At 38.5% G+C, this 26,304-nt stretch overlaps 1 protein-coding gene and 1 non-coding gene across 2 annotated transcripts in view; both read right to left on the reverse strand.

Moving 5' to 3' along the window:
* Nucleotides 1–2,574: 2,574 nt before the first annotated feature.
* On the reverse strand, nt 2,575–2,767 carry LOC131813411 (U2 spliceosomal RNA). Its single transcript, XR_009346811.1, has one exon. It is a non-coding gene; the product is annotated as a U2 spliceosomal RNA (small nuclear RNA).
* Nucleotides 2,768–19,723: 16,956 nt separating this feature from the next.
* The window catches only part of IL33 (interleukin 33), a 68,486-nt gene continuing 61,905 nt past the window's right edge, over nt 19,724–26,304 (reverse strand). The window contains exon 8 of the mRNA XM_059142298.1: nt 19,724–21,117. Within this exon, the coding sequence (XP_058998281.1) occupies nt 21,025–21,117 (93 nt within the window). The 3' untranslated portion in view covers nt 19,724–21,024. The remainder of the gene's footprint in view (nt 21,118–26,304) is intronic.

Here is a 26,304-nt window from a genome sequence, read left to right on the forward strand (position 1 = left end):
CAACAGAGTATCATAGTGGAGGGGAGGGAAAAATGAAACAAGATGAAACCAGAGAGGGAGAAAAACCATGAGACTCTTAATCTCAGGAAACAAACTGAGGGTTGCTGGAGTGGAGGGGAGTGGGAGGGCATTTCTTCATGTGTCTATTTACCATTAAATATCTTCTTTGGAGAAATGTCTGTTCATGTCTACTGCCCATTTCTTGACTGGATTATTTGTTTTTTTGGTGTTGAGTTTGTTACATTCTTTATGGATCTTGGATGCCAGCCTTTTATCTGATATGTTGTTTACAAATATGTTCTCCCATTCTGTAGTTTGCCTTTTAATTTTTTTGACCGTTTCCTTTGATGTGCAGAAGGTTTTTGACTTGATGAAGTCCCAATAGTTCATTTTTGCTTTTGTTTTCCTTGCCTTTGGAGACATGCCTAGCAAGAAGTTGCTGTAGCCAAGGTCATAAATGTTGCTTCCTGTGTTCTGATCTAGGATTTTGATGAATTCCTATTTCACATTTCTGTCTTTCATCCATTTTGAGTTTGTCTTTATGTAAGGTGTAAGAAAATGGTCCAGTTTCATTCTTTTACATGTGGCTGTCCAATTTTCCCAGCACCATTTATTGAAGAAACTGTCTTTTTTCCCCTCCTTTGTCAAAGGTTAGTTGACCATAAAGTTGAGGATCCATTTCTGAGTTCTCTATTCTGTTCCATTGATCTATGTGTCTGTTTTTGTGCCAGTACCACACTGCATGGATGATTACAACTTTGTAATAGAGCTTGAAGTCCTGGATTGTGATGTCTCCAGCTTTGGTTTTCTTTTTCAACATTCCTTTGGTTATTCGGGGTCTTTCCTGGTTCCCAATAAATTTTAAGATTATTTGTTCTAGCTCATTGATAAATGTTGATGGCATTTTGATAGGGATTGCATTGAATGTGTAGATTGCTTTGGGTAGCATGGACTTTTTTTTTTTTTATCTAACCAGTTTTATTGAATAGATTTTTGTGGTATTGACATATGAAGGAAGTAAAAAAGAAATTTGAACTTAAAACGTGTTTCCTGTTATTTCCAAGGAAACCAGGAGATCGAGTTAAGTGCCAGGCACTGTGAATACATGTCACACATTTGGGATAGTATTAGATTTTTTTTTCTAGGTTTTCTTTTTTTTAAGCTTTTATTGTATTATGTTAGTTACCATACAATACATTATTAGGTTTTGATGTAGTATTCCAAGATACATTGTTTACTTATAACTCCAGTGCTTCATGCAATACATGCCCTTCTTAATATCTCCAGGCTCACCCATCCCTCCTCCCCATCCCCTCTAAAACCCTCAGTTTATTTCTGGGAGACCACAGTCTTTTATGGTTCATCCCCCCTTTAATTTCCACCCCCCTTCACTTTTCCTTTCCTTCTCCTAATATCCTCCATGTTATTCCTTATGTTCCACAAGTAAGCAAAACCATATGATAATTTACTTTCTCTGCTTGACTTATTTCACTCAGCACAATCTCCTCCACTCCCATCCATGCTGATGCAAAAGTTGGGTATTTATCCTTTCTGATGGCTGAGTAATATTCCATTGTATATATGGACCACATCTTGAAAGGCATCTCGGTTCTTTCCACAGTTTGGCGACTGTGGACATTGCTGCTATGAACATTGGGGTATATATGACCCTTCTTTTCACTACATCTGTATCTTTGGTGGTAAATACCCAGTAGTGCAATTGCTCATCAGAGGGTAGCTCTGTTTTTAATTTTTTGAGGAATCTCCACACACTTTGAGGAATCTGTTTTCTAAAGTGGCTGTGCCAACTTACGTTCCCACCAACAGTGTAAGAGAGTTCCCCATTCTCCATGTCCTATCCAATATTTGTTGTTTCCTGCCTTGCCAATTTTTGCCATTCTAACTGTTGCATAGACATTTTAACAATATCTGTTCTTACAGTCCATGAGCATGGAACATTTTTCCATTTCATTGTGTCTTCCTCAATTTCTTTCATGAGTGTTCTGTAGTTTCCAGAGTATGCATATTTTGCTTCTTTGGTTAGGTTTATTCCAAGGTATCTTATGGTTTTTGGTGGAGTTGTAAATGGGATTGATTCCTTAATTTCTCTTTCTTCTGCTTCATTGTGTATAGAAATGCAAGTGATGTATTGCATGGAGCACTGGGTGCACAAACAATGAATTCTGGAACACTGAAAAGAAATTTAAAAAATTAAAAAAAAAGAAATGCAAGTGACAATGCAAGTGACTTCTGTGCATTTTTATATCCTGCCACTTTGCTGATTTCTTGTATCAGTTCTAGCAATTTTGGGGTGGAGCCTTTTGGGTTTTCCACATAGAGTATCATGTCATCTGGGAAGAGTGTGACTTTGACGTCTTCTTTGTTGATTTGACTGTCTTTTATTTCTTCTTGTTGCCTGATTTCTGAGGCTAGGACTTATAGCACTATGTTGAAAAACAGTGGTGAGAATGGGCATCCCTGTCATGTTCCTAAACTTATGGGAAAAGTTATCAGTTTTTATCCATTGATAATGCTATTCACTGTGGACTTTTCAAAGATGGCTTTTGTGATATTAAGGTATTTTCCCTCTATCTCTACACTGCAGAAAGTTTTAATCAAGAGAGTTTTAATCAAGAAAGGATGCCACACTTTGTCAAATGCTTTTTCTGCATTAGTTGAGAAGATCATATAGTTCTTGTCCTTTCTTTTATTAAACTGATAAGAACAGATACTACACTTGATCTTAGCCAAAAGGCAGAGAAGCGATTGTCCTTTCTTTTATTAATGTTATTTATCACGATTTATTTGCAAATGTTGAACCATGCTTGCAGCCCAGGAATAAATCCCACTTGGTTGTGGTGAATAATCATTTTAAGGTACTGTTGGATCCTATGGGCTAGTATCTTGGTGAGAATTTTTGCATTCATATTCATCAGGGATATTTGTCTATAATTCTCCTTTTTGGTGGAGTCTTGGTCTGTTTTGGGATCAGGGTAATGCTGGGTTCATAAATGAGTTTGGAAGTTTCCTTCCCTTTCTATTTTTTTAAGTGGTTTCAGGAGAATACTTATTAGTTCTTCTTAAATGTTTAGTGGAATTCTACTGGTAAGCTATTGAGTCCTTGACTCTTGTTTGTTGGGAGATTTTTCATTAGTACTTCAATTTCCTGTCTCTTTTGGGTCTATTCAAGTTTTCTATTTCTTCCTGTTTCAGTTTTGGTGTTTTTTTTTTTAAGGTTGAAAAATGGACATTTTTATTTAAATTCAGTTAGCCAACAGTTTTGGTAGTTTATAAATTTCCAGGAATGCATCCATTTCTTTCAGATTGCCTAATATTTTGGCATTATGGTTGCTGATAATATGTTCTCTAAATTGTTTATATTTCCTTGATGCTGGTTGTGATCTCTCCTCTTTCATTCATGATTTTATTAATTTGGGTCCTTTCTCTTTTCTTTTGATAAGTCTGGTTAGGGTTTATTGATCTTATTTATTCTTTCATAGAACCAGCCTCTAGTTTCATCGATCTGTTCTACTGCCCTTTTGGTTTCTGTTTCATTTATTTCTACTCTAATCTTTCTTATTTCTCTTCTCCTGCTTGGCTTAGGCTTTATTTGCTGTTCTTTCTCCAGCTCTTTGAAGTGTAAGGGTAGCTTGTGTATTTGAGACTTTTCTTGTTTCTTGAAAAAGGCTTTGTACTTCCTCTTGGGACCTCTTTTGATATATCCCAAAGTTTTGAACAGTTGTGTTTTCATTTCCAATTGTTTCCATGAATTTTTCAAATTCTTTTTTAATTTCTTGGTTGACCCATCCATTCTTTAGTGGGATGCTATTTAAGCTCTAAGTGTTTGAGTTCCTTCCAACTTTTGCCTTGTGATTGAATTCAATTTTCAAAGCATTGTGGTCTGAAAATAGTCAGGTAATGATCCAAGTCTTTTGTTACTAGTTGAGATGTGATTTGTGACCCAGTGTGTGATCTATTCTGAAGAATGTTCCATGTGCACTCAAGAAGAATGTGTATTCTGTTGCTTTAGAGTGGCATGTTCTGAACATATTTGTGAAGTCCATCTGATCCAGTGTGTCATTCAAAGTCCTTGTGTCCTTATCAAGCTTCTGTTTAAATGATCTGTTCATTGCTGTGAGTGGGGTATTAAGGTCTTCTACTATTATTGTATTAGTATCATTGTGTGTGTTTTTTTAATTTTGTTATTAATTGGTTTATATAATTGGCTGCTCCCAAGTTAGGAGCATAAATATTTATAGTTGTTAGATCTTATGTGGATAGGCCCTTGGAATAGGCCCTTTTATGTATTAATATAATATCCCACTTCATTCCTTACTAGAGTCATTGGTTTAAAATCTAATTTGTCTGATATGAGAATTCCTACCCCATATTTCTTTTGATATCCATTAGCATGAATCCCCTGAATTTCTTTCCTTTTTTTTTTTTTTTTAAGATTTTATTTGTCAGAGAGAGAGAGAGAGAAATACAGAGAACAAGCAGGGGGAGCAGCAGGCAGAGGGAGAAGCAGACTCCCTGCTGAGCAGGGAAGCTGGGACTTGATCTTAGGACCCTGGGAAGCATGACTTGAGATAAAGGCAGGTGCTTAACTCACTGAGTCCCTCACCCCCTTGCTTTCAATCTGAATGTGTCTTTAGGTCTAAAGTGGGTCTCTTGTATAGATAGATCTTACTTTTTTATTCAATCTGATACCCTGTGTCTTTTGATTGGAGCATTTAGCCCATTTATATTCAGAGTAACTATTGAAACTTATGAATTTAGTTTAAATTTGTTTCCTGTAAAGTCCCTATTTCTGTATATTGTCTGTTTCTTTCTGTTCTATGTCACCTTTGGGCTCTCTTTTCATGTGCAGGAACCCCTTTAATATTTCTTGCAGGGCTGGTTTAATTATCACAAATTCCTTTATTTGTAATCAGACTTATTTGTGATAAACAGAATTTATCACAAATTCTGTTTGTCTTGGAAGCCCTTTCTCTCTCCTTCCATTCTGAATGACAGCCTTACTAGATAAAAAGTATTCTTGGCTGCATGTTTTTCTCATTTAGTAGCCTGAATATATCATGCCAGCTCTTTCTGACCAGCCTGGTTTCTATGGATAGGTCTGCTGCCAATCTAATGTTCCTACCGCTGTACATTAAGAACCTTTTGTCTTGACCTGCTTTCAGGCCTTTGTAAGCTCCACTATTATATGTTGGGCTGTTGATATATTCTTATTGATTTTGAGGTGGGTTCTCTGTGTCTCCTGGACTTGAATGCTTGTTTCTACCACCAGATTAAGAAAGTTCTCAGCTAAGATCTTTTCAAATATATCATCTATCCCTCTCTCTTTCTTCTTCTTCTGGGACCTCAATAATTCTGAATATAATAATTTCAAATAAATAATTCAAAATATTGATTTGCTTTATGGTATCACTGATTTCTTGAAGCCTCATGGTGCATTATTTGTTTTTCTTTCTTTTCCTCAGATTTCTTCCTTTCCAGCATATTGTCATCTTTGTCACGGAATCTTCTGTCTCATTTAGTCTAAATGTTAGAGTATCTATTTTAGACTGCATCTCAGTTAAAGAATTTTAAATTTCATCCTGAATAGATTTTATTTCTGCACTAAAAGATTCTTTAGTGTCTTTTTGCCTGTTCTGAGCCCAAGTAATAACTTTAACTAAAATCAACCTCTGACATTTTACTTATATCCATATTGATTATATTTGTGGGAGAAAGTATTATCTCTGGTTCTTTCTCTTGTTGTGAGTTCCTCCTTTTAGGCATTTTGCCCAGAGAAGAATGGATGGAAAAGAGAAAAAAATAAAAAATAGCAACCATATCAACCATGAACAAAGCAAAAATACATGCTAGACAATATGAAGAGGTCAGAAACCAAGAAATAAAATTTTAAAAAGGGCAATGAAAGGAGGGAAGGTGGTGGAGGAGTAAGGGCCCCTATTTCAACCAGTTCCCTGAATTTAGCTGGATATCTACCAAACCATTATGAACACCCATGAAATCAGTCTGAGATGTTAAAAATACATATCTGGATCTCTATAAGCAGAAAATCTCTGGTAGTCGTGAGGTATGAAGGGTGGAGTGGTGATTCTGTGGGCAGATATTGAAGGTAAACAGAAGGGGGAGAGAGCCACCATGAACTGGTACCAGGAAGGTGATATTAACACCAGAGCACCAAAGCATCCCACACTGGGGACCAGGCACAGACTTGTGGACTGGTAATGGTGAGGAACGGATTTTAGTCCAGCCCCCAGACATGATTCAAGAGGGGCATGTGCATGCTCAAACTGGAGGTGGCTTTCTGTTTTATTTTTATTTTTATTATTTTGGCTTGCTGTTCTAGAAGCACAAAGGGCAGAGATAGGCCCAGCCTTGTGATCAACCTCTGGGAGAGTTGCTATGGGGTGCACAACTGGGGTGGTTGCAGTGCTTGAGAGCTCAGTGAAGAGCAGACTGCAATTTCTTTGTTCTGGGAGAGAGGTTTTGGTGTGGTCCCTTCTGCTATGACTCTCGGAAAATATGTGGAAAGCCAGCAGAGAACAAAAGCTCAAAACAACTGGGTTTCACTGAGTCTACCCCCCTCCCTTTGACAGGGGTCCTGAGTAATAGCTCTGCAGGCTCCTTCTTGAGAGCCAGGCTGGAAGAACAAGAGGATGACAACCCTAGAGTCCCTATAAAGCGGGTCCATCTTGCTTGGGTCGTGGTTAATACTTTGGACTCTGTACATTCCCTCAACCACCCCCTAACAGAATGACTAAGAGGGGGAAAAGAATCAGAGACTATGGCCTCTGCCACAGACATAATGCGTATGGATATAAGCAAGATGTCAGAGATTAACTTCAGAGTAACAATTATGAAGTTGATATCTACACTTGAGAAAAACATTAGTGGAAATATAGAATCTCTAGGAGCAGAAATGAGATCTAATTAGGCCAAAATTAAAAATAGTGTAAATGAAATGCAGTCTAAACTGGATATTCTGACTGACAGGGTCAATGAGGCAGAAGAATAGATAAGTGAGCTAGCAGATAAGATTGTAGAAAAAAGGAAACTGAGGAGGCCTGGGAAATAACAGCTTAAAGCCCAAGAGATCAGACAGAGAGAGATTAATGGTACCATGAGACACTCCAATGTCAGAGTTATTGGCATCCCTGAGGGATATGTCTAGAAGACATATTTGGGCAAATCGTAGTTGAGAACTTTCTTAATCTGGGGAAGGAAAAAACCATTCATGTCCAAGAAGCAGAGAGGACCTCTCCCTAGATCAAGGAGAAAAGATTAATGCCTCAACATATAATAATAAAACTAACAAATCTGAGATGCAAGGAAACAATCCTGAAAGCAGCTAGGGAGAAGAGATTTCTTACCTACAGAGGGAGGAACTTCAGAATAATAGACCTGTTCACAGAGACCTGACAAGGCAGAAAGGGCTGGCAATACATATTCAGGGTACTAAATGAAAAGAACATGCACCCCAAAATAAGCAAGGTTGTCATTCAGAATGGATGGAGAGACAATGAGCTTTCAGGACTGGCAGAAACTAAAGAATATGTGACTAACAAGTTGGCCCTGCAAGAAATATTAAGGGGGGTCTATAAACACAGAAAGAACCCAAGAGTAGTACAGACTAAAAATTTGCAGAGACAATCTATAGAAATAAGGACTTTACAGCATGGGGCATGATGCTCCTAAAATCATCTTTTCTTTTTCCATTTTATTTTATTTTAACATTGGGCAAATTTCTTTTTCCTAATTTTTATTTTTTAAAATTTTGCTTCAGTGTTCCAAAATTTTTTGTTTACGAGCCACACTGAGTGCTCCATGCAATACTTGCCCTCCATAATACACACCGCCAGGCACACCCAACCTCCCACTCCCCTCTCCTCCAAAACCTTTGGTTTGTTTTTCAGAGTCCATAGACTTTCATGGCTCATCTCCTCCTCCAATTTCCCCCAACTGCCTTCTCCTATCTCCCCATGTCCTCCATGTTATTCCTTATGCTCCACAAATAGGTGAAACCATATGATAATTGACTCTCCTTGCTTGAATTAGCATAATCTCTTCCAGTCCTGTCCATGTTGGTACAAAACTTGGGTATTCATCCTTTCTGGTGGAGGCATAATACTCCATTGTATATATGGACCATATCTTCTTTATCCATTCGTCCACTGAAGGGCATTTTGGTTCTTTCCAGAGTTTGGTGACTGTGGCCACTGCTGAACATTGAGGTGCAGAGAGCCCTTGTTTACACTACATCTGTATTTTTAGGGTAAATTCCCAGTAGTGTAATTGCAGGGTCATAGGGTAGCTCTATATTTAATTTCTTTACTCCCTGAAGATTTTCCAAGCTGCTTTAGAGAGTGGAAACAAAAATGGCCATGTTCTGATCTCCAGCCCCAAAGGTGAAAGATCACAGCCCTGTCTTGTAAAAAAACTCTCGGGTAATAGTATTCACTTTTGTGTGGTGAAAATCTGCAGACTCCTGCCATATGTGCCCACATCAATTTTCCTGGGGGAAAGCAGATGGTCACCAGAGTTCTGCCCTTTGCAGGGCCCTGCATGGAAAGCAGTCACCCAATTTTGCCAAGGTTCACTGTTTATGACAAATTGAGCTAAGAATTCCTACCTGGGATCCCTGACTGTAGCCAGTTTTCCTACTCCAATACTTGGTAAACTCTGCAGCTCATGCACCCCCATTCTTTTTATGACTCCAGGGATCCTAAGGTCACACTGTCACACCAAGGATGCTGCCCTACTTCACCATCTGAGCACCTTTCAGGCAGCACTGTCTTTCATTGGAACAGACTTATAAAAATTCCAATTTTGTGCTCTGGAGTTATATCCCTTTCCAGTAACTAGCTTACAGAAGTTCCCTCCCTCCCACGGTTTATTTCCTGATATTTCCCCTCACTTCTCTGCATCTCCTACTTTGCAAAAAGTGTTCACTTTACTATTTGTAGAATTCTAGAAATTATTTTCTTACATTTCACATTGGTGTTCAGAATGATTTGAGTTATCTAGCTAAATCCAAGGGACCAGGGGTGCCTGGGTGGCTCAGTGGGTTAAAGCCTCTGCCTTTGGCTAAGGTCATGATGCCAGGGTCCTGAGATTGAGCCCCACATCGGGATCTCTGCTTAGCAGGGAGGCTGCTTCCACCTCTCTCTCTGCCTGCCTCTCTGCCTACTTGTGATCTCTGTCTATCAAATAAATAAATAAAATCTTAAAAAAAATAAATCTAAGGAACCAGATGAAAGGAGGTCCCCTAATCTTCTATCTTGCCTCCCTTCCCAAATAGGTATTAATTCTTTAAACGTTTAGTAGAATTCTGCTGAAGACCATCTGGCCCTGGACTCTTGTTTGCTGGGGGATTTTTTTTTTTTTTTTATTACTCCTTCCATTTCCTTGCTGGGTAAGAGTCTGTTCAGGTTTTATATTTCTTCCTGTTTCAGTTTTGGTAGTTTATATCTTTCTAGGAATGCTCCCATTTCCTCCAGATTGCTTAATTTTTTGGTATATAGTTGCTCATAATATGTTCTTATAATTGTTTGTATTTCATTGGTATTAGTTGTGATCTCTCTTCTTTCATTGATGATTTTATTAATTTTGGGTCTTTCTCTTTTCTTTCTGATAACGTTAGCTAGGGTTTTACCAATATTACTATTTTTTTCAAAGAACTAGGTCCTAGTGTTGTTGCTCTGTTCTAATTTTTTAAAATTTTTATATCATTAATTTCCATATTATGTTTTCTGCTCTAATTTTTATTATTTCTCTTCCTCTGCTGGATTTTGGCTTTATAAGCTGTTCTTTCTCCAGCTCCTTGAAATGTTAGTTTAGGTTGTGTATTTGAGGAAGGCCTGTATTGCTATGTACTTCCCTCTTAGGACTATGTTTGCTGTATCCTAAAGATTTTGAATTGTCATGTTTTCATTTTCATTTGTTTCTATGTATTTTTAAAATTCATCTTTAATTTCCCTAACCTCTATGTTTCGTGGCCTTCCAAATATCTTCTTGTGGTTGACTTCAAGTTTTATAGCATTGTGGTCTGAAAATATGCATGTATGATCTCAATCTTTTTGTATTGGTTGAGACCTGATTTGTGACCCAAACAGGATGTGATCTATTTTGGAGAATGTTCTATGTGCACTCAAAAAGAATATGTATACTGCTACTTTAGGATGAAGTGTTCTGCATATATCTATGAAGTTTATCTGGTCCAATGGGTCATTCAAAGACCTGTATTTAGCTCCTCCCAAATTAGGGGCATACATATATTTACAACTGTTAGATCTTATTGGATAGACCCTTTCATTGTGATATAGTGTCCTTCTTCATCTCTTATTATAGTCTTTGATTTAAATCTAATTAGTCTGATAAAAGGATGGCTTCTTCAGCTTTCTTTTGATGTCCATTAGAATAATAAGCAATTTTCCACACCCTCATTTTCTTTTATTTAAAGATTTTATTTATTAATTTGAGACAGAGAGAGGGAGTGTGAGTGGGGGAGGAGCAGAGGGAGAGAGAGAAGCAGACTCCCCGCCAAGAAGGGATTCCCTATTCCAGACTTGATCCTGGAACTCCAGGATCATGAACTGAGCTGAAGGCAGATGCTAAACCTGCTGAGCCACCCAGGTGCCCACACTCTCAATCTAAAGATGTCTTTGAGTCTAAAATGAGTCTTTTGTAAGCACCATATAGATGGGTCTTGTTTTTTTAATTCATTCTGATACCCTATGTCTTTTGATTGGAGTATTTAGTGCACTTACATTCAGAGTAATTATTGAAAGATATGAGTTTAGTGCACTATATTGCCTGTACAGTCACTGGCCCTGTAGATCGTCTTTGTTCCTTTCTGTTCTTTGTTACTTTTGGGTTCTTTCTTTGCTCAGAAGATCCCTTTAATATTTCTTTCAGGTTTTGGTATAATGCCCACAAATTCCTTTAGTTTTTGTTTGTCCTGGAAACTATCTCTCCTTTCATTCTGAATGAAGCCTTGCTGCATAAAGTATTCTTGGATGCATATTTTTTCCACTTAGCAAGTTGAATATATCATGTCAGCCCTTTCTGGCTTGCCAGATCTCTTGGGACAGATCTGCTGCTAGCCTTATGTGTCTACCTTTTTAGGTTAAGGACCTCTTGTCCTGAGCTGTTTTCAGGATTTTCTCATTATCTTTGTAAATTACAAGCTTCACTATAATATGCTGAGGTGTTGATCTATTTTTGTTTATTTTGAGGAGGAGTTCTCAGTGCCTCCTGGATTTGAATGTCTGTTTTCTTCCCCAGATTAGGGAAGTTCTCAGGTATAATTTGTTAAGTTAAGCTTTCTGCCTTTTACCCTGTTACTCATCTTCTGGGACTCCTATTATATGGATATTATTTTACTTTATGGAATCTGAGTTCTCTAAGTCTCCCTTTGTGATCTAAAAGGTTTCTTTTCCTCTTCTTTCAGTTCCTTATAATACTTCTACATTATTTATTTGCTCTTCTGCTTCATTCATTTTCATTTTAATGGCTTCCACTTGGGAGTTCATCTTAGTAATACCATTTTTAATTTTGGCCTGACTAGATTTTAGTTCTTTTATTTCTACAGAAAGGGATTCTTTAATGTCTTTTATGCTTTTTTAAAGCCTGTGGAGGCTGAGAAAAATTAAGGCCATCCCACCTCAGGTTTAGCCTTAGCATAAGTACAGCCATCTTAGCTTCAGCAGCCATCTCAGGCCTCTGTGACCAAGGGCTGAACTTTCCTTTACTTTACTTTAGTTCCATGGACTCCCACCCTACTTTAGTTCCAAGAAAGTACCCCACCCTGCAACACCCCAGCAGCAACTTATCTTACTAAACCACCAGAGTGGCGCAAGGCAAAAGTATGTATGGTCTCTGAAGTGATGGAAAATTACTATGAGATCAGATGTTTTTTAAAAATGCTATATAAATCCTTGGCTTTGAGTGCTCGGGGTCCTTGTTGAAACCCGCTGCACCAGGCAGATACTTGGACCCCAGCTAGCTGGAAATAAACCTTGCTGTGTGACTTGCATTATCGAGTGTGTTCTCTGTCTAATTGAGGGGTGGTTGGTACCCTAACAAACCCAGCTAGCATCTTTGTTATCATTGTTTTAATTCTGGCTCAGACATCTTACTTATCTTACTTATATCTATATTGATGAAGAACCTGGCAGTGGGTACTACCTCCTGTTCTCTCTTTTGTGATGAATTTCTCCATCATGTCATTTTGACCAAAGAAGTAAGGAAGAAAGAAAAAGGAAAAACCCACCACCACCACCATCACTACCACCAACAAAAACTTCAGGAAATGTTTCTCTTGTATGCTTTATACACTCTGCTATTGTTTTTTGGCTGCTTTCCCCACTGGTTCGTCCTCTACAGACTTCCTTCTTATTTGTAGTGGGTGGTGTTTGGAACTTTAACTAGGTGTGCTTTGATTTGTTTGTTCAGATAAGTTTGGAAAAGAAAAGTAAAATAAAAAAAATGCCTGATCCAAGACAAGAGAAAAGGAAAATGAAAAAAAAATGCCAAAAGACAAATAACTTTAAGTGTCCTTTCAAAGACTAAGGAAAAAGAAGGGGAAAAGAGTAAGCAAAGAAGAAAAGAGAAAAAAAAAGGAGCCTAATCTGAAAAATAATAGGAAATAAACCAACAAATGAACAAAAAATTATAAGCCTGATAACAAGAAAAAAAAAAAAGAAAAAATATATAAATGACAAAAACTAAAAATAAGAGATAGAAAAATTAAAGTGAAAAAAATTTAAAAATTAACAAAGAAAAATAATAGAAGGAAGTCTGGTCTGATATCCAACAGAACCTGATGTTTGCTCCACTGGACACACTACCTTTCTATCTGAAGTCTGACTGTGCTGGTGGGCTGTGGGGGGGAGGTGGGGAAAGGACAGATGATGGGGGAGGAAGAATTTGACATCACTCTGCCCTCTTGTCCCTGGGAGGGGAACACTTGGCCACAGATACTCAGGAGGTCCTCCCAGAAAACTATAAACAATCTTTTGTGTCCCTCGGCTTTCCTGTTTCCTGTCCTTAACCTGTCTGTTCCTGAGACATCCATGCACCTGGTGCCACAGATCTGTAATTTATCTCTGGCTGGTGGCTGGATTCAAAACTTCAAGTTTTAAAGGGTCTGGCAAAGTAAAGACCCACTCCCCTCCCCTGGAGGAGAGCCTTGCAACATACTCAGCACCATACTGTCTCAGAGAAGCAGTTGCATAGTTTTTCTTGGAGGCTGTAGTTTATTGTAAGGCTCAGCAAAAAGCTGGAACCAATTTATTGGCTGTCTGTGCATGACTCAGTCATCTATTCTGTTCTGTCCCAGAAAAGCAGTTGCTCGGAGACTTAAATCTATTGTGGCAGACAGCAAAACAAGCAGTATCCAGATTCTCTTCAGTCTGTCTGGGTCTCTGTTTTTTGGCTCATTTCTTCCCAGAAAAGCAGCCACTCAGGGCAAACACAGAGGTTTAACCCTATTGTGGCTCACACAGCTCTCCCTGCTGTTGAGCATCAGCTCAATGTTTCCCAGTTGACCTTTTGTCCTTTAGGAGGCAAAATACACTCTTCTTAATGTACTCTGGGGAGGGGAACAATCTCTCTCATTATAACCCAGGGATCTCCCAAAGGCCAGTTATTGTGTGATCCCTACCCACTGTGCTATCTCCCACTCTATCCCTCTCTTTGACTTTGCCCTGCAAAAAGGGTCCCCCCTACTTGCTTCATGGCCCCGCAGTCCCCTCCTCCAGCTCATTGTTCTGAACCTTGCATCTGCCATATTCTCTTCCTCTGATTGCGCAGATTGTTCTCTTAATCCTCAGATCAATTTCCTAGGTATTCAAAATAGTTGGATGTTGATCTAGCTGTGTTCAAGGGACAAGACAAGCTCAGAGTCATCCTACTACTGCCTGTGAACACTTATTTCTTTTATCCCGCTTTTCCTCCTCCTACTCAGTTCTCCTTAAATAAATGAATTCAAGGGTGTAAGAAAGAAAAGAAAAAATCAGAAATGTGAAGTTGATTTTATATGTCAATTTGGTTGGGTCATGGTGCACAGATATTTGGTCAAATCTTATTCTAGATGTTTTTTGAGATTAACATTTATAAGTTCTGAATGAGATTAACATTTAAATTGGTAGATTCTTTAATTATTATTATTTTTTACTATGTTATGTTAGTCACCATACAGTACATCATGTTTATATATAACAGCCAGTGCTTCATGCAATACGTGTCCTCCTTAATATCCATCACTGGACCAACTCATCTCCCCACCCTGCACCCCTCTAAAATTCTCAGTTTGTTTCTGGGAGTCCACAGTCTTTCATGGTTCATCTCCCCCTTGGATTCGCCCCCCTTCATTTTTCCCTTCCTTCTTCTAATGTCCTCCATGCTATTCCTTATGTTCCACTGGTAAGTGAAACAATATGATAATTGCATTTCTCTGCTTGATTTATTTCCCTCAGCATAATCTCCTCTTGTCCCATCCATGTTGATGTTGATGCAAAAGTAGTAGATTTTTGAGTAAAGCAGATTGCCCTCTATAATATGACTAGGTATACTTCATCTAATTAGTTGAAAACTTTAACAGAACAAAGACTGACCTCTCTCCCCAACCCTTCCCCAAATATGAAGGAATTTTTTCAGTAGGCTGTCTTTTTTTTTTTTTTAAGATTTTATTTATTTATTTATTTGACACACAGAGAGAGAGAGAGATAGAGAGAGAGAGAAATCACAAGCAGGCAGAGAGGCAGGCAGAGAGAGAAGCGGAAGCAGGCTCCCTGCTGAGCAGAGAGCCTGATGCAGAGCTCAATACCAGGACCCTGAGATCATGACCTGAGCTGAAGGCAGCTCAGGCGACCCCAGTAGGCTGTCTTTAAACTCAATCTGTAATTCTTCCCTGAGTCTCCAGCATGCTGGCCTACCCAACACATTTTGGACTTACCAAGCCTTCACAGTCATGTATAGTTCCTTCAGATAAATTCCCCTCTTTCTCTTTCTTTCCCTCTGAATACATACATACACATCTATGTATATGTGCATTGTGAATATGTGTGTATATATATATATATATACACACATGTGTGTTCATCCTTATTGTACATATATGTTTATGCATATATACATATATATGTGTATACACATACATGCACACACATAAGTACATTTATGCTTCTCTTGTTTTCTCTGGACAACCCTGACTAAAATAAGAAGTGAAGATAAGAGAGGGGACTTCAGCATGGTTAACCCAGTTTACAATAAAAACTCAAAGCAAATGTAAAGACAATTAGAATAGTGCTATTCTTTCTCCTATTCCTCTGCCATAACAAAATCTTCTCTGAAGCTGTGACAAATGCTGGGACTAATTCTATTTTCTTCACCATTGCAACCTCAATGCTTACCACAACTTTTGCCACATTCTAGGCTCTTGGTAATTGTTGGTTGAATGAATGAATGGTTAGGATTCTTAGTTATATGACAAGGGGAAGGACTAAATATTCAATGTCACAGGAGCATGAAAATATATAACACAGTTGGGAATGGTGCAAGGTTGAAGGTATTTGGGAACAGGATGGCTAGAAATAAATCTGGAAATGTAGTGCTGAGAAATGGAACTTCATCCTAGTGAGTAGCAGAGAGAAATCAACAAAACTAAAAGGCAACCAACAGAATGGGGAAAGATATTTGCAAAGGTTTAGTATCCAAAATATATAAAGAACTTATCAAACTTAACACCCCCCAAATAAATATAATCCAATTAAAAATGGGCAGAAGACATGAATAGACATGTTTCCAAAGAAGACAACCAGATGGCAAACAAACACATGAAAAGATGCTCAATATTACTTATCAGGAAAATGTAAATCAAAACTACAATGAGATATCACCTCACACCTGACAGAATAGCTAAAGTCAGCAACAAGAAACAACAGGAGCTGAAGAGGATGTGGAGAGAAAGTAAAACATTACTACGATCTAGCAATTACAGAATAGGTACTTACCTAAAGAATACAAAAATATGAATTCAAAAGGATACATGCAATCTGATGTTCTTAACAACATTATCTACAATAGTGGTATTATGTAAACAGCCCAAGTATCCATTCACTGGTGAATGGGTAAAGAAGATGCAGAAAAAAAAAATTTATATACACATACACATACACACAATGGAATATTACTCATCTACAAGAAAAGAATGAAATCTTGCCATTTGCAATGTCATAGATGTCCTCCATGCTATTTGTTATGCTCCACAAATAAGTGAAACCATATGATAATTGACTCTCTCTGCTTGACTTATTTCACTCAGCATAATCTCTTCCAGTCCCATCCATGTTGCTACAAAAGTTGGGTATTCATCCTTTCTGATGGAGGCATAATACTCCATAGTGTATATGGACCACATCTTGCTTATCCATTTGTCCGTTGAAGGGCATCTTGGTTCTTTCCACAATTTGGTGACCATGGCCGTTGCTGCAATAAACATTGGGGTACAGATGGCCCTTCTTTTCATGACATCTGTATCTTTGGGGTATATACCCAGGAGTGCAATTGCAGGGTCATAGGGAAGTTCTATTTTTTAATTTCTTGAGGAATCTCCACACTGTTCTCCAAAGAGGCTGCACCAACTTGCATTCCCACCAACCGTGGAAGAGGGTTCCCCTTACTCCACATCCTCTCCAACACATGTTGTTTCCTGTCTTGCTAATTTTGGCCATTCTAACTGGTGTAAGGTGATATCTCAATGTTGTTTTAATTTGAATCTCCCTGAGGGCTAGTGATGATGAACATTTTTCATGTGTCTGATAGCCATTTGTATGTCTTCATTTGAAAAGTGTCTGTTCATATCTCCTTCCCATCCTTTGATATGTTTGCCTGTTTCATGTGTGTTGAGTTTGAGTAGTTCATTATAGATCCTGGATATCAACCTTTTGTCTGTACTGTCATTTGCCTCTTTGTTTTGTTGATTGTTTCCTTTGCTGTGCAGAAGCTTTTGATTTTGATGAAGTCCCAAAAGTTTATTTTCACTTTTGTTTCCTTTGCCTTTGGAAACATATCTTGAAAGAAGTTGCTGTGGCTGATATCAAAGGGATTACTGCCTATGTTCTCCTCTAAGGTTCTGATGGATTCCTGTCTCACATTGAGGTCTTTTATCCATTTTGAGTTTATCTTTGTGTACTGTGTAAGAGAACGGTAGAGTTTCATTCTTCTACTTATAGCTGTCCAGTTTTCCCAGCACCATTTATTGAAGAGACTGTCTTTTTTCCACTGTATATTTTTTCCTGTTTTGTCGAAGATTAATTGACCATAGAGTTAAGGGTCCATATCTGGGCTCTCTACTCTGTTCCACTGGTCTATGTGTCTGTTTATGCCAGTACCATCCTGTCTTGGTGATCACAGCTTTGTAATAAAGCTTGAAATCAGGTAACGTGATGCTCCCAGCTTTATTTTTGTGTTTCAACATTTCCTTAGTGATTCGGGGTCTCTTCTGATTCCATACAAATTTTTGGATTATTTGCTCCAGCTCTTTGAAGAATACTGGTGGAATTTTGATCAGAATAGCATTAAAAGTATAGATTGCTCTAGGCAGTATAGACATTTTAACAATGTTTATTCTTCCAATCCAAGAGCATGGAATTGTCTTCCATCTTTTTGTGTCTTCTTCAATTTCTTTCATGAGTGTTCTGTAGTTCCTAGAGTACAGATTTTTTACCTCTTTGATTAGGTTTATTTCCAGGTATTTTATGGTTCTTGGAATCGATTCTCTAATTTCCCTTTCTGTATTTTCATTGTTAGTGTATAAGAAAGCCACTGATTTCTGTACATTAACTTTGTATCCCACCACGTTGCTGAATTGCTGTATGAGTTTTGGTAGTTTCGGGGAGGAGTCTTTTGGGTTTTCCATATAAAGAATCACGTCATCTGCGAAGAGAGAGAGTTTGACTTCTTCATTGTCAATTTGGATATCTTTTATTTCTTTTTGTTGTCTGATTGCTGTTGCTAGGACTTCTAATACTATGTTGCATAAGAGTGGGGAGAGTGGGCATCCTTGTCGTATTCCTGATCTCAACGGGAAGGCTGCAAGCTTTTTCCCATTGAGGATGATATTTGCTGTGAGTCTTTCATAGATAGATTTTATGACGTTCAGGAATGTTCCCTCTATCCCTATACTTTGAAGCATTTTAATCAGGAAGAGATGCTGGATTTTGTCAAATGCTTTTTCTGCATCGATTGAGAGGACCATGTGGTTCTTCTCTCTTCTCATATTAATTTGTTCTATCACACTGATTGATTTAAGAATGTTGAACCATCCGTGTAGCCCAGGGATGAATCCCACCTGGTCATGGTGGATAATCTTTTTAATGTGCTGTTGGATCCTGTTGGCTAGGAGCTTGTTGAGAATCTTAGCATCCATATTGATCAGTGATATTGGTCTGAAATTCTCCTTTTTGGTAGGGTCTTTGCCTGGTTTGGGGATCAGGGTAATGCTGGCTTCCTAGAAAGAGTCAGGAAGTTTTCCTTCTGCTTCAATTTTTTGAAACAGCTTCAGGAGAATAGGTGTTATTTCTTCTTTGAAAGTGTGGTAGAATTCCCCAGGGAATCCGTCAGGTCCTGGGCTCTTGTTTTTTGGGAGTTTTTTGATCACTGCTTCAATCTTGTTATTAGATATCAGTCTATTCAGGTTGTCAATTTCTTCCTAGTTCAATTTTGGGAGGTTATAGTTTTCCAGGAATGCATCCATTTCATCTAGGTTGCTTAGCTTATTGGCATATAACTGTTGATAATAACTTCTGATGATTGCTTCGACTTCCTTGGTGTTAGTTGTTATCTCTCCCTTTTCATTCATAATTTTATGAATTTGGGTTTTCTCTCTTTTCTTTTGGATTAGTGTGGCCAATGGTTTATCGATCTTATTCTTTCAAAAAACCAGCTTCTAGTTTCATTGATATGTCCTACTGTATCTCTTGTTTCTACCCCATTGATCTCAGCTCTAATCTTGATTATTTCCCTTCTTATGTGTGGAGTTGGTTTGATTTGTTGTTGATTCTCCAGTTCTTTTAGGTGTAGAGACAGCTGCTGTGTTCTGGAATTTTCAATTTTTTGGAGGGAGGCTTGGATGGCTATGTATTTCCCCCTTAGGACAACCTTTGCTGTATCCCATAGGTTTTGGATCGAAGTGTCTTCATTCTCATTGGTTTCCATGAATTGTTTCAGTTCTTTGATCTCCTGGTTGATCTACGCATTCTTAAGCAAGGTGGCCTTTAGCTTCCAGGTGTTTGAGTTCCTTCTGAACTTTTCCTTGTGATTAAGCTCCAGTTTCAAAGCATTGTGATCTGAGAATATGCAGGGAATAATCTCAGTCTTTTGTTGAGTCCTGATTTGTGACCCAGTATGTGGTCTATTCTTGAGAAGGTTCCATGTGCACTTGAGAAGAATGAGTATTCTGTTGTTTTAGGGTGGAATGTTCTGTATATATCTATGAGGTCTATTTGTTCCAATGTGTCATTCAATGCTCTTGTTTCTTTACTAATTTTCTGCTTTGAAGATCTGTCTATTTCTGAGAGAGGCGTGTTAAGATCTCCTACGATTAGTGTATTCATATCAATATGACTCTTTATCTTGATTAACAGTTTTCTTATGTAATTGGCTGCTCCCATCCTGGGGGCATAGATATTTACAATTGTTAGATCATCTTGGTGGATAGTCCCTTTAAGAATTATGGAGTGTCCTTCTGTATCTCTGACTACAGTCTTTAGTTTAAAATCTAATTTATCTGATATGAGAATCGCTACCCCAGTCTTCTTTTGAGGTCCATTGGCATGAAAGATGCTTCTCTATCCCCTTACTTTCAGTCTCAGTGTATCTTTAGGTTCAAAATGGGTCTCTTGTAGACAACATATGGATGGGTCCTGTTGTTTTATCCAATCTGCAACCCTGTTTCATTTTATGGGAGCATTTAGGCCATTCACATTGAGAGTGATTATTGATAGATACGTTTTTATTGACATCGTGTTACCTTTAAAGCCTTTTCTTTCTGTAGATTGTCTCTTTATTTCTGTTCAATGCTATTCTTAGTATTTTTCCTCTTTTATAGAACCCCCCTTAATATTTCCTGCAGTGTGGGCTTGGTGGTTGCATAGTCTTTTAAGCCTGCCGGTCATGGAAACTCTTTATCTCTCCATCATTTTGAATGTTAGTCTTCCTGGATAAAGTATTCTTGGTAGCATGTTCTTCTCATTTAATGCCCTGAATATATCTTGCCAGCCCTTTCTGGCTTGCCAGGTCTATGTGGACAAGTCTGACGTTATTCTGATTGTCTTTCCTCTGTAGGTAAAGAGCCTCTTTGTCCTAGCGGCTTTCAAGAGATTATACCTACAATTATGATTCCTCAATTTGGCTATCAGGTGCCTTGGTGTTTTTTTGGAATGTAGAATTTTGGGTGGATACCTTTCAGCCTCTAGTACATGAACACTGGTTCCATTCACAAGATTGGGAAAAATTTCATGAACTTGTTCCACTATATCTTCTAGACTTCTTTCTTTCTCCTCTTCTTCAGGGATTCCAAAAATTCTGACATTGGAACATTTCATGGCCTCATTTATTTCCCTGATTCTGTTTTTGTAATCAGGTTTCCTCCTGATCCTTTCTCTCTATCTTTTTTTCCTCCAGATCACTAATTCTATTTCCTGTCTCAGTTACCCTAGCTTTGAGAGAATTTAGATTAGATTGGAACTCATTGAGAGCATTGTGAACCTGAGCCATGGTAGCTTTTAACTCTGCCCTAACATTTTGAACATCCTCTCTGGCTGCTTTCAGCTCAGCCCTAATCAATTCCATTTGGTCATCCATGGCTTTCTCCAACCTAGCTATTGCGTGGATAATTGTTAGCCTGAATTCTCTTTCCAACATATTGTCTGTGTTGATAGCTGTAAGCTCTGTTGCTGAAGGTCCCTCCTCTGTATTTTTCCTTCTGTTGGGCATTTCTCCTCCTAGTCATTTTGGTGAGAGATGACTGAACAGATGTAGCTGGATGTATCGACCATGGTGCACCTTGGAACACTTCTGAGTAATCAGGATTCCCCACCCCTACAAAAGAAACAAAAGAAAAGAAAAAAAAATGAAAATGAGAGAGAGAGAGATCAGAAAGAAAGGGAAGATGAAAGAGAAGGTTCAGCCCAAATGTGCCCCAAGGTAAGATTTATGAAGTATACACACAAAAACAGACAGCACAAAGATTGATAAAAGTATATGACAAGAGAAAAAAAATATATATGGAAATAAAGGAAGAACCTCGTCAAAAAGAACCCCAAGTGTAAGATATATATACTCAGGACAAACACTAAAACACAGAAACAGTGGTGGAAGAAAAAGATGGGAGAGTGGTTATAAATTCTCAGTGTGGGCAAGGAAGATTGTTTTGATTCTTCCTGGGTGTATCTTGATATCTTTGTTAAATGACTCAACTTTCCTAAGATAAAGGGGGATTAAAAATTGGTTTACCTATAGGGGTAGTATTGATTGGGGAAAGGGGATTACTTTGAAGTTTAACTCTATATGAATATTAGAAAATAAAAATAAAAAGGAATAAACTATACTAAACTAAACTAAAATTAAAAAAAGAAATTCACAAATCATAAGTGACTCTTAATCCCACAAAACAAACTGAGGGTTGCTAGGGGGAGGGGGCTTGGAGAAGGGGGGTAGGGTTATGGATATTGGGGAGGGTATGTGCTTTGGGAGTGCTGTGAAGTGTGTAAACCTGGTGATTCACAGACATGTACCCCTGGGGATAAAAATATATTATATGTTTATAAAAAATAAAAAACTAAAAATTAAAAAAAATTCAAAAAATAGAAATCCAGAAGAAAAACACAGATGTATGTATCAAAAAGTTCAGGTTAGAAGGTTATTATGGAATTTGATGTACTGGACATCTCACTGTGGTGGTAAATAGGTTAAAAAATTATCTATATAAGAAAAAAAAAAACCAGAATAGTGGGAATGAGTTAAAAATAAAAGTTGTCCCATGAAGTAGTGGTGGTGGTTCTCTTGTAGTCTTTTTTTTTTTTCCTTTCTTGGTTGGTTTTCTGGGGGAGGGGCCTGCCACGTGGGTTTTCAGTCAATGATGTTCCCTGAGTTAAGTTCCCCCACCCCCCTTCAAGGGAGTGGGCTCTGAAGAAACCGGTTTTTTCAGGCTTCTGTTCTCTGGCGGTTTTTATGTTTGTTTGTTTGTTTTTTTCTCTCACCTTGACCACTTTTGATGGTTTTTGTAGTTTTAGAGGAAAACAAACTGCTTCCTACCTCCCTCTCAGAGAGAAGCCTCAGTCTGGCTGCATAACCCATATAAGTTCTCCCTTGGCCGCTGGCAGAGCAGGTTCCAAGTCGTGGTCCCTGGGGACGCAGGATCTTTTGCTTGTATCCAAAACCACGGCAGCAGTGGCTGTATGGGCAGCTCCAGACTGCCAGAGAGGTTCCAAGCAGTGATTGCACACTGAGATTTTCCCGCTGGCCCAGGCTGGGAGTGCCTGGTCTTTCTGGGTATAAGAGCGCCCAGCTTGTGCGCATCTCTTTCAGGGGAGGCTGTGGGTCGCACACGTGTTTCATGCCCTGAGAACGGGGCACAGGTCTGAAAGCACCAGGCTGGGCCTTTGCGTACCTCTTTCAGGGGAGAATGAGGGGCACGCGCATCTCAGGCTGTATAGCAGGGCTTGCATGTTCTGTCCTCTGGTGAGGCTTCCAGCCCCTCACAGGAGCTGGACCCCATGTGTTCTCGGGCGCGCTGGCAGCTTAGGGACCAAGACCTGGTTTCTCCACCACACTCTCTCTGGCTCAGCACTAGGGGAGGCTGTCCTGGGACCGGGGACTTAAGCCCCTGTCCCTAGCCACCCCGATTTCCACAATTTCCCCCCAGTGATCCTTTGCTCTTTTGAAGTGCTTTCAACCAGTCTCCAAGTTAATGCTGTTCCCCAGACGCAGGGCACTCTTGCTCCTATTAGGGGTATTACTTTCCAACCGGTTGCCTCTGGTGGCTCCCTTCCCCTTTTGTTTATCTTCTGATATCAGTCTGCCATTTCCACTCTGCTTTACCTGCCCACTGGTGTCTTCTGCCCCTGTAGAGATACAGACATGTATAATTCTGACCTCAGGCTGATTTCATGGGTGATCAGAGTTCTTTGTTTGGTAATCAGCTCACTTTAGGGTACAGGTTTAAAAGGTGCCTTCTCCTACTTCCCCGCCATCTTGTCCCCCCGATTTTCTTTTAAAATTTTTTTGAACTTCTTTTTACTCTCTTTCTTCCCCACATGATTTGGGATCTCCTCTGATTTAGTTAAATCACATTTTTCTGGGCTCTTTTTCCCCCTTTTAGTATTGTATTTTCTCTTTGATATATTCTTATCTGGATAAAATGACAAGGTGGAAAAACTCATCACAAAAAAAGGAACAAGAGGCAGTACCAAAGTCTAGGGAATTAATCAACACAGACATTGGTAATATGTCAGATCTAGAGTTCAGAATGACGGTTCTCAAGGTGCTAGCTGGGCTAAAAAAAGGCATGGGAGATATTAGAGAAAAGGTGTCTGGAGAAATAAAAGCCCTTTCTGGAGAAATAAAAGAAATAAAATCTAACCAAGCTGAAATAAAAAAAAGCTATTAATGAGGTGCAATAAAAAATGGAGGCTCTTGCTGCCAGGATAAATGAAGCAGAAGAGAGAATGAGTGATATAGAAGACCAAATGACAGAGAATAAAGAAGCTGAGCAAATAAGAGACAAACAATTACTGGATTACGAGGGGAGAATTCGAGAGATAGGTGATACCATAAGAAGAAACAACATTAGAATAATTGGGATTCCAGAAGAAGGGAGAGGGGAACAGAAGGTATATTGGAGTAAGTTATTGTAGAGAATTTCCCTAATATGGCAAAAGGAACAAGCATCAAAATCCAGGAGGTGCAGAGAACTGCCCTCAAAATCAATAAGAATAGGTCCACACCATATCATCTAATAGTAAAACTTACATGTCTTAGTGACAAAGAGAAAATCTTAAAGCAGACCAGGACTAGAAATTTGTGACATACAATGGTAAGAATATTAGATTGGGAGCAGGCTTATCCACAGAGACCTGGCAGGCCAGAAAGAACTGGCATGATATATTCAGAGCACTAAATGAAAAAAGTATGCATCCAAGAATACTAGACCCAGCTAGGCTATCATTGAAAATAGAAGGAGAGATAAAAAGCTTCCAGGACAAACAAAAACTAAAAGAATTTTCAAACACCAAATCAGCTCTCCAGGAAATACTGAAAGGGGTCCTCTAAGCAAAAAGAGAGCCTAAAAGTGTAGACCAGAAAGGAACAGAGACAATATACAGTAATAGTCACCTTACAGGCAATACAATGACACTAAGTTCATATCTCTCAATAGTTACCCTGTAAATGGGCTCAATACCCCAATCAAAAGACACAGGGTATCAGAATGGATAAAAAAAATAAAACCCATCAATATGCTGTCTACAAGAAACTCATTTTAGACCCAAAGACACTTCCATATTTAAAGTAAGGGGATGGAAAAAAATTTACGATGCTAATGGACATCAAAAGAAAGCTGGGGTGGCAATCCTTATATTAGATAAATTAGATTTTAAGCCAAAGGCTGTAATAAGAGATGAAGAAGGACACTATATCATACTGAAAGGGTCTGTCCAACAAGAAGATGTAGCAATTTTAAATATCTATGCCCCTAACATGGGAGCAGCCAACTATATAAACCAGTTAATAACAAAATCAGAGAAACACATCAACAATAATGCAATAATACTAGGGGACTTTAACAATCCCCCTCACTGAAAGGGACAGATCATCCAAGCAAAAGATCAACAAGGAGTTAAAGGCTTTAAATGACACACTGGGCCAGATGGATATCACAGATATATTCAGAGGATTCCATCACAAAGCAACAGGATATACATTCTTCTCTATGTGCACATAGAACATTCTCCAGAATAGATCACATCCCAGGTCACAAATCAGGTTTCGACTGGTACCAAATGATTGGGATCATTCCTTGCATATTTTCAGACCACAATGCTCTGAAGCTAGAATTCAATTACAAGACGAAATTTGGAAAGAACCCAAATACACAGAGGCTAAACAGCATCCTACTAAAGAATGAATGGGTCAACCAGGAAATTAAAGAATTTTTAAAAATTCATGGAAACAAATAAGTGAAACCATATTATAATTGACTCTCTCTGCTTCACTTATTTGTGGAGCATAACAAATTGCATGGAGGACATGGGGAGTTAGAGAGGAGAAGGGAGTTGGGGGAAATTGGAAGGGGAGGTGAACCACGAGAGACTATGGACTCTGAAAAACAATCTGAGGGGTTCGAATTGGGGGTGTGGGAGGTTGGGGTACCAGGTGGTGGGTATTATAGAGGGCACGGATTTCATGGAGCACTGGGTATGGTGCAAAAACAATGAATATTGTTATGCTGAAAATAAATAAATTTAATTAAAAAAATCATGGAAACAAATAAAATGAAAACAAAACTGCTCAAAATCTGTGGGACACCGCAAAGGCGGTCTTGAGAGGAAAGTATATAGCGATACAAGCCTTTCTCAAGAAACAAGAAAGGTCTCAAATACACAACCTAACCCTACACCTAAAGGAGCTGAAGAAAGAACAACAAAACCAAAAAACAAAAACAGTAGAACAAATCAACAAAACTAGGAACTGGTTCTTTGAAAGAATTAATAAGATTGATAAGCCCCTGGCCAGACTTATGAAAAAGAAAAGAGAAAGGATCCAAATAAATAAAATCATGAATGAAAGAGGAGAGATCACAACCAGCACCAAAGAAATACAAACAATTATAAGAACATATTATGAGTAACTATACGCCAGCAAATTTGACAATATGGAAGAAATGGATGCATTCCTAGAGACATATAAACCAGCAAAACTGAACCAGGAAGAAATAGAAAAACTGAACAGACCCATAGCCAGTAAGGAGATTGAAGCAGTCATCAAAAATCTCCCAACAAATAAGAGCCCAGAGTCAGATGGCTTCCCAGAAGAATTTTACCAAACATTTAAAGAATTAATTCCTATTCTCCTGAAACTGTTCCAAAAAATAGAAATGGAACAAAAACTTCCAAACTCATTTTATGAGGCCAGCATTATCTTGATCCCCAAACCAGACAAAGATCCCATCAAAAAAGAGAATTACAGACCAATATCCCTGAGCATGGATGCAAAAATTTTCACCAAAAT

The sequence above is a fragment of the Mustela lutreola genome, chromosome 12, assembly GCF_030435805.1.
Source record: "Mustela lutreola isolate mMusLut2 chromosome 12, mMusLut2.pri, whole genome shotgun sequence".
Classification (NCBI taxonomy): Eukaryota; Metazoa; Chordata; class Mammalia; order Carnivora; family Mustelidae; genus Mustela; species Mustela lutreola.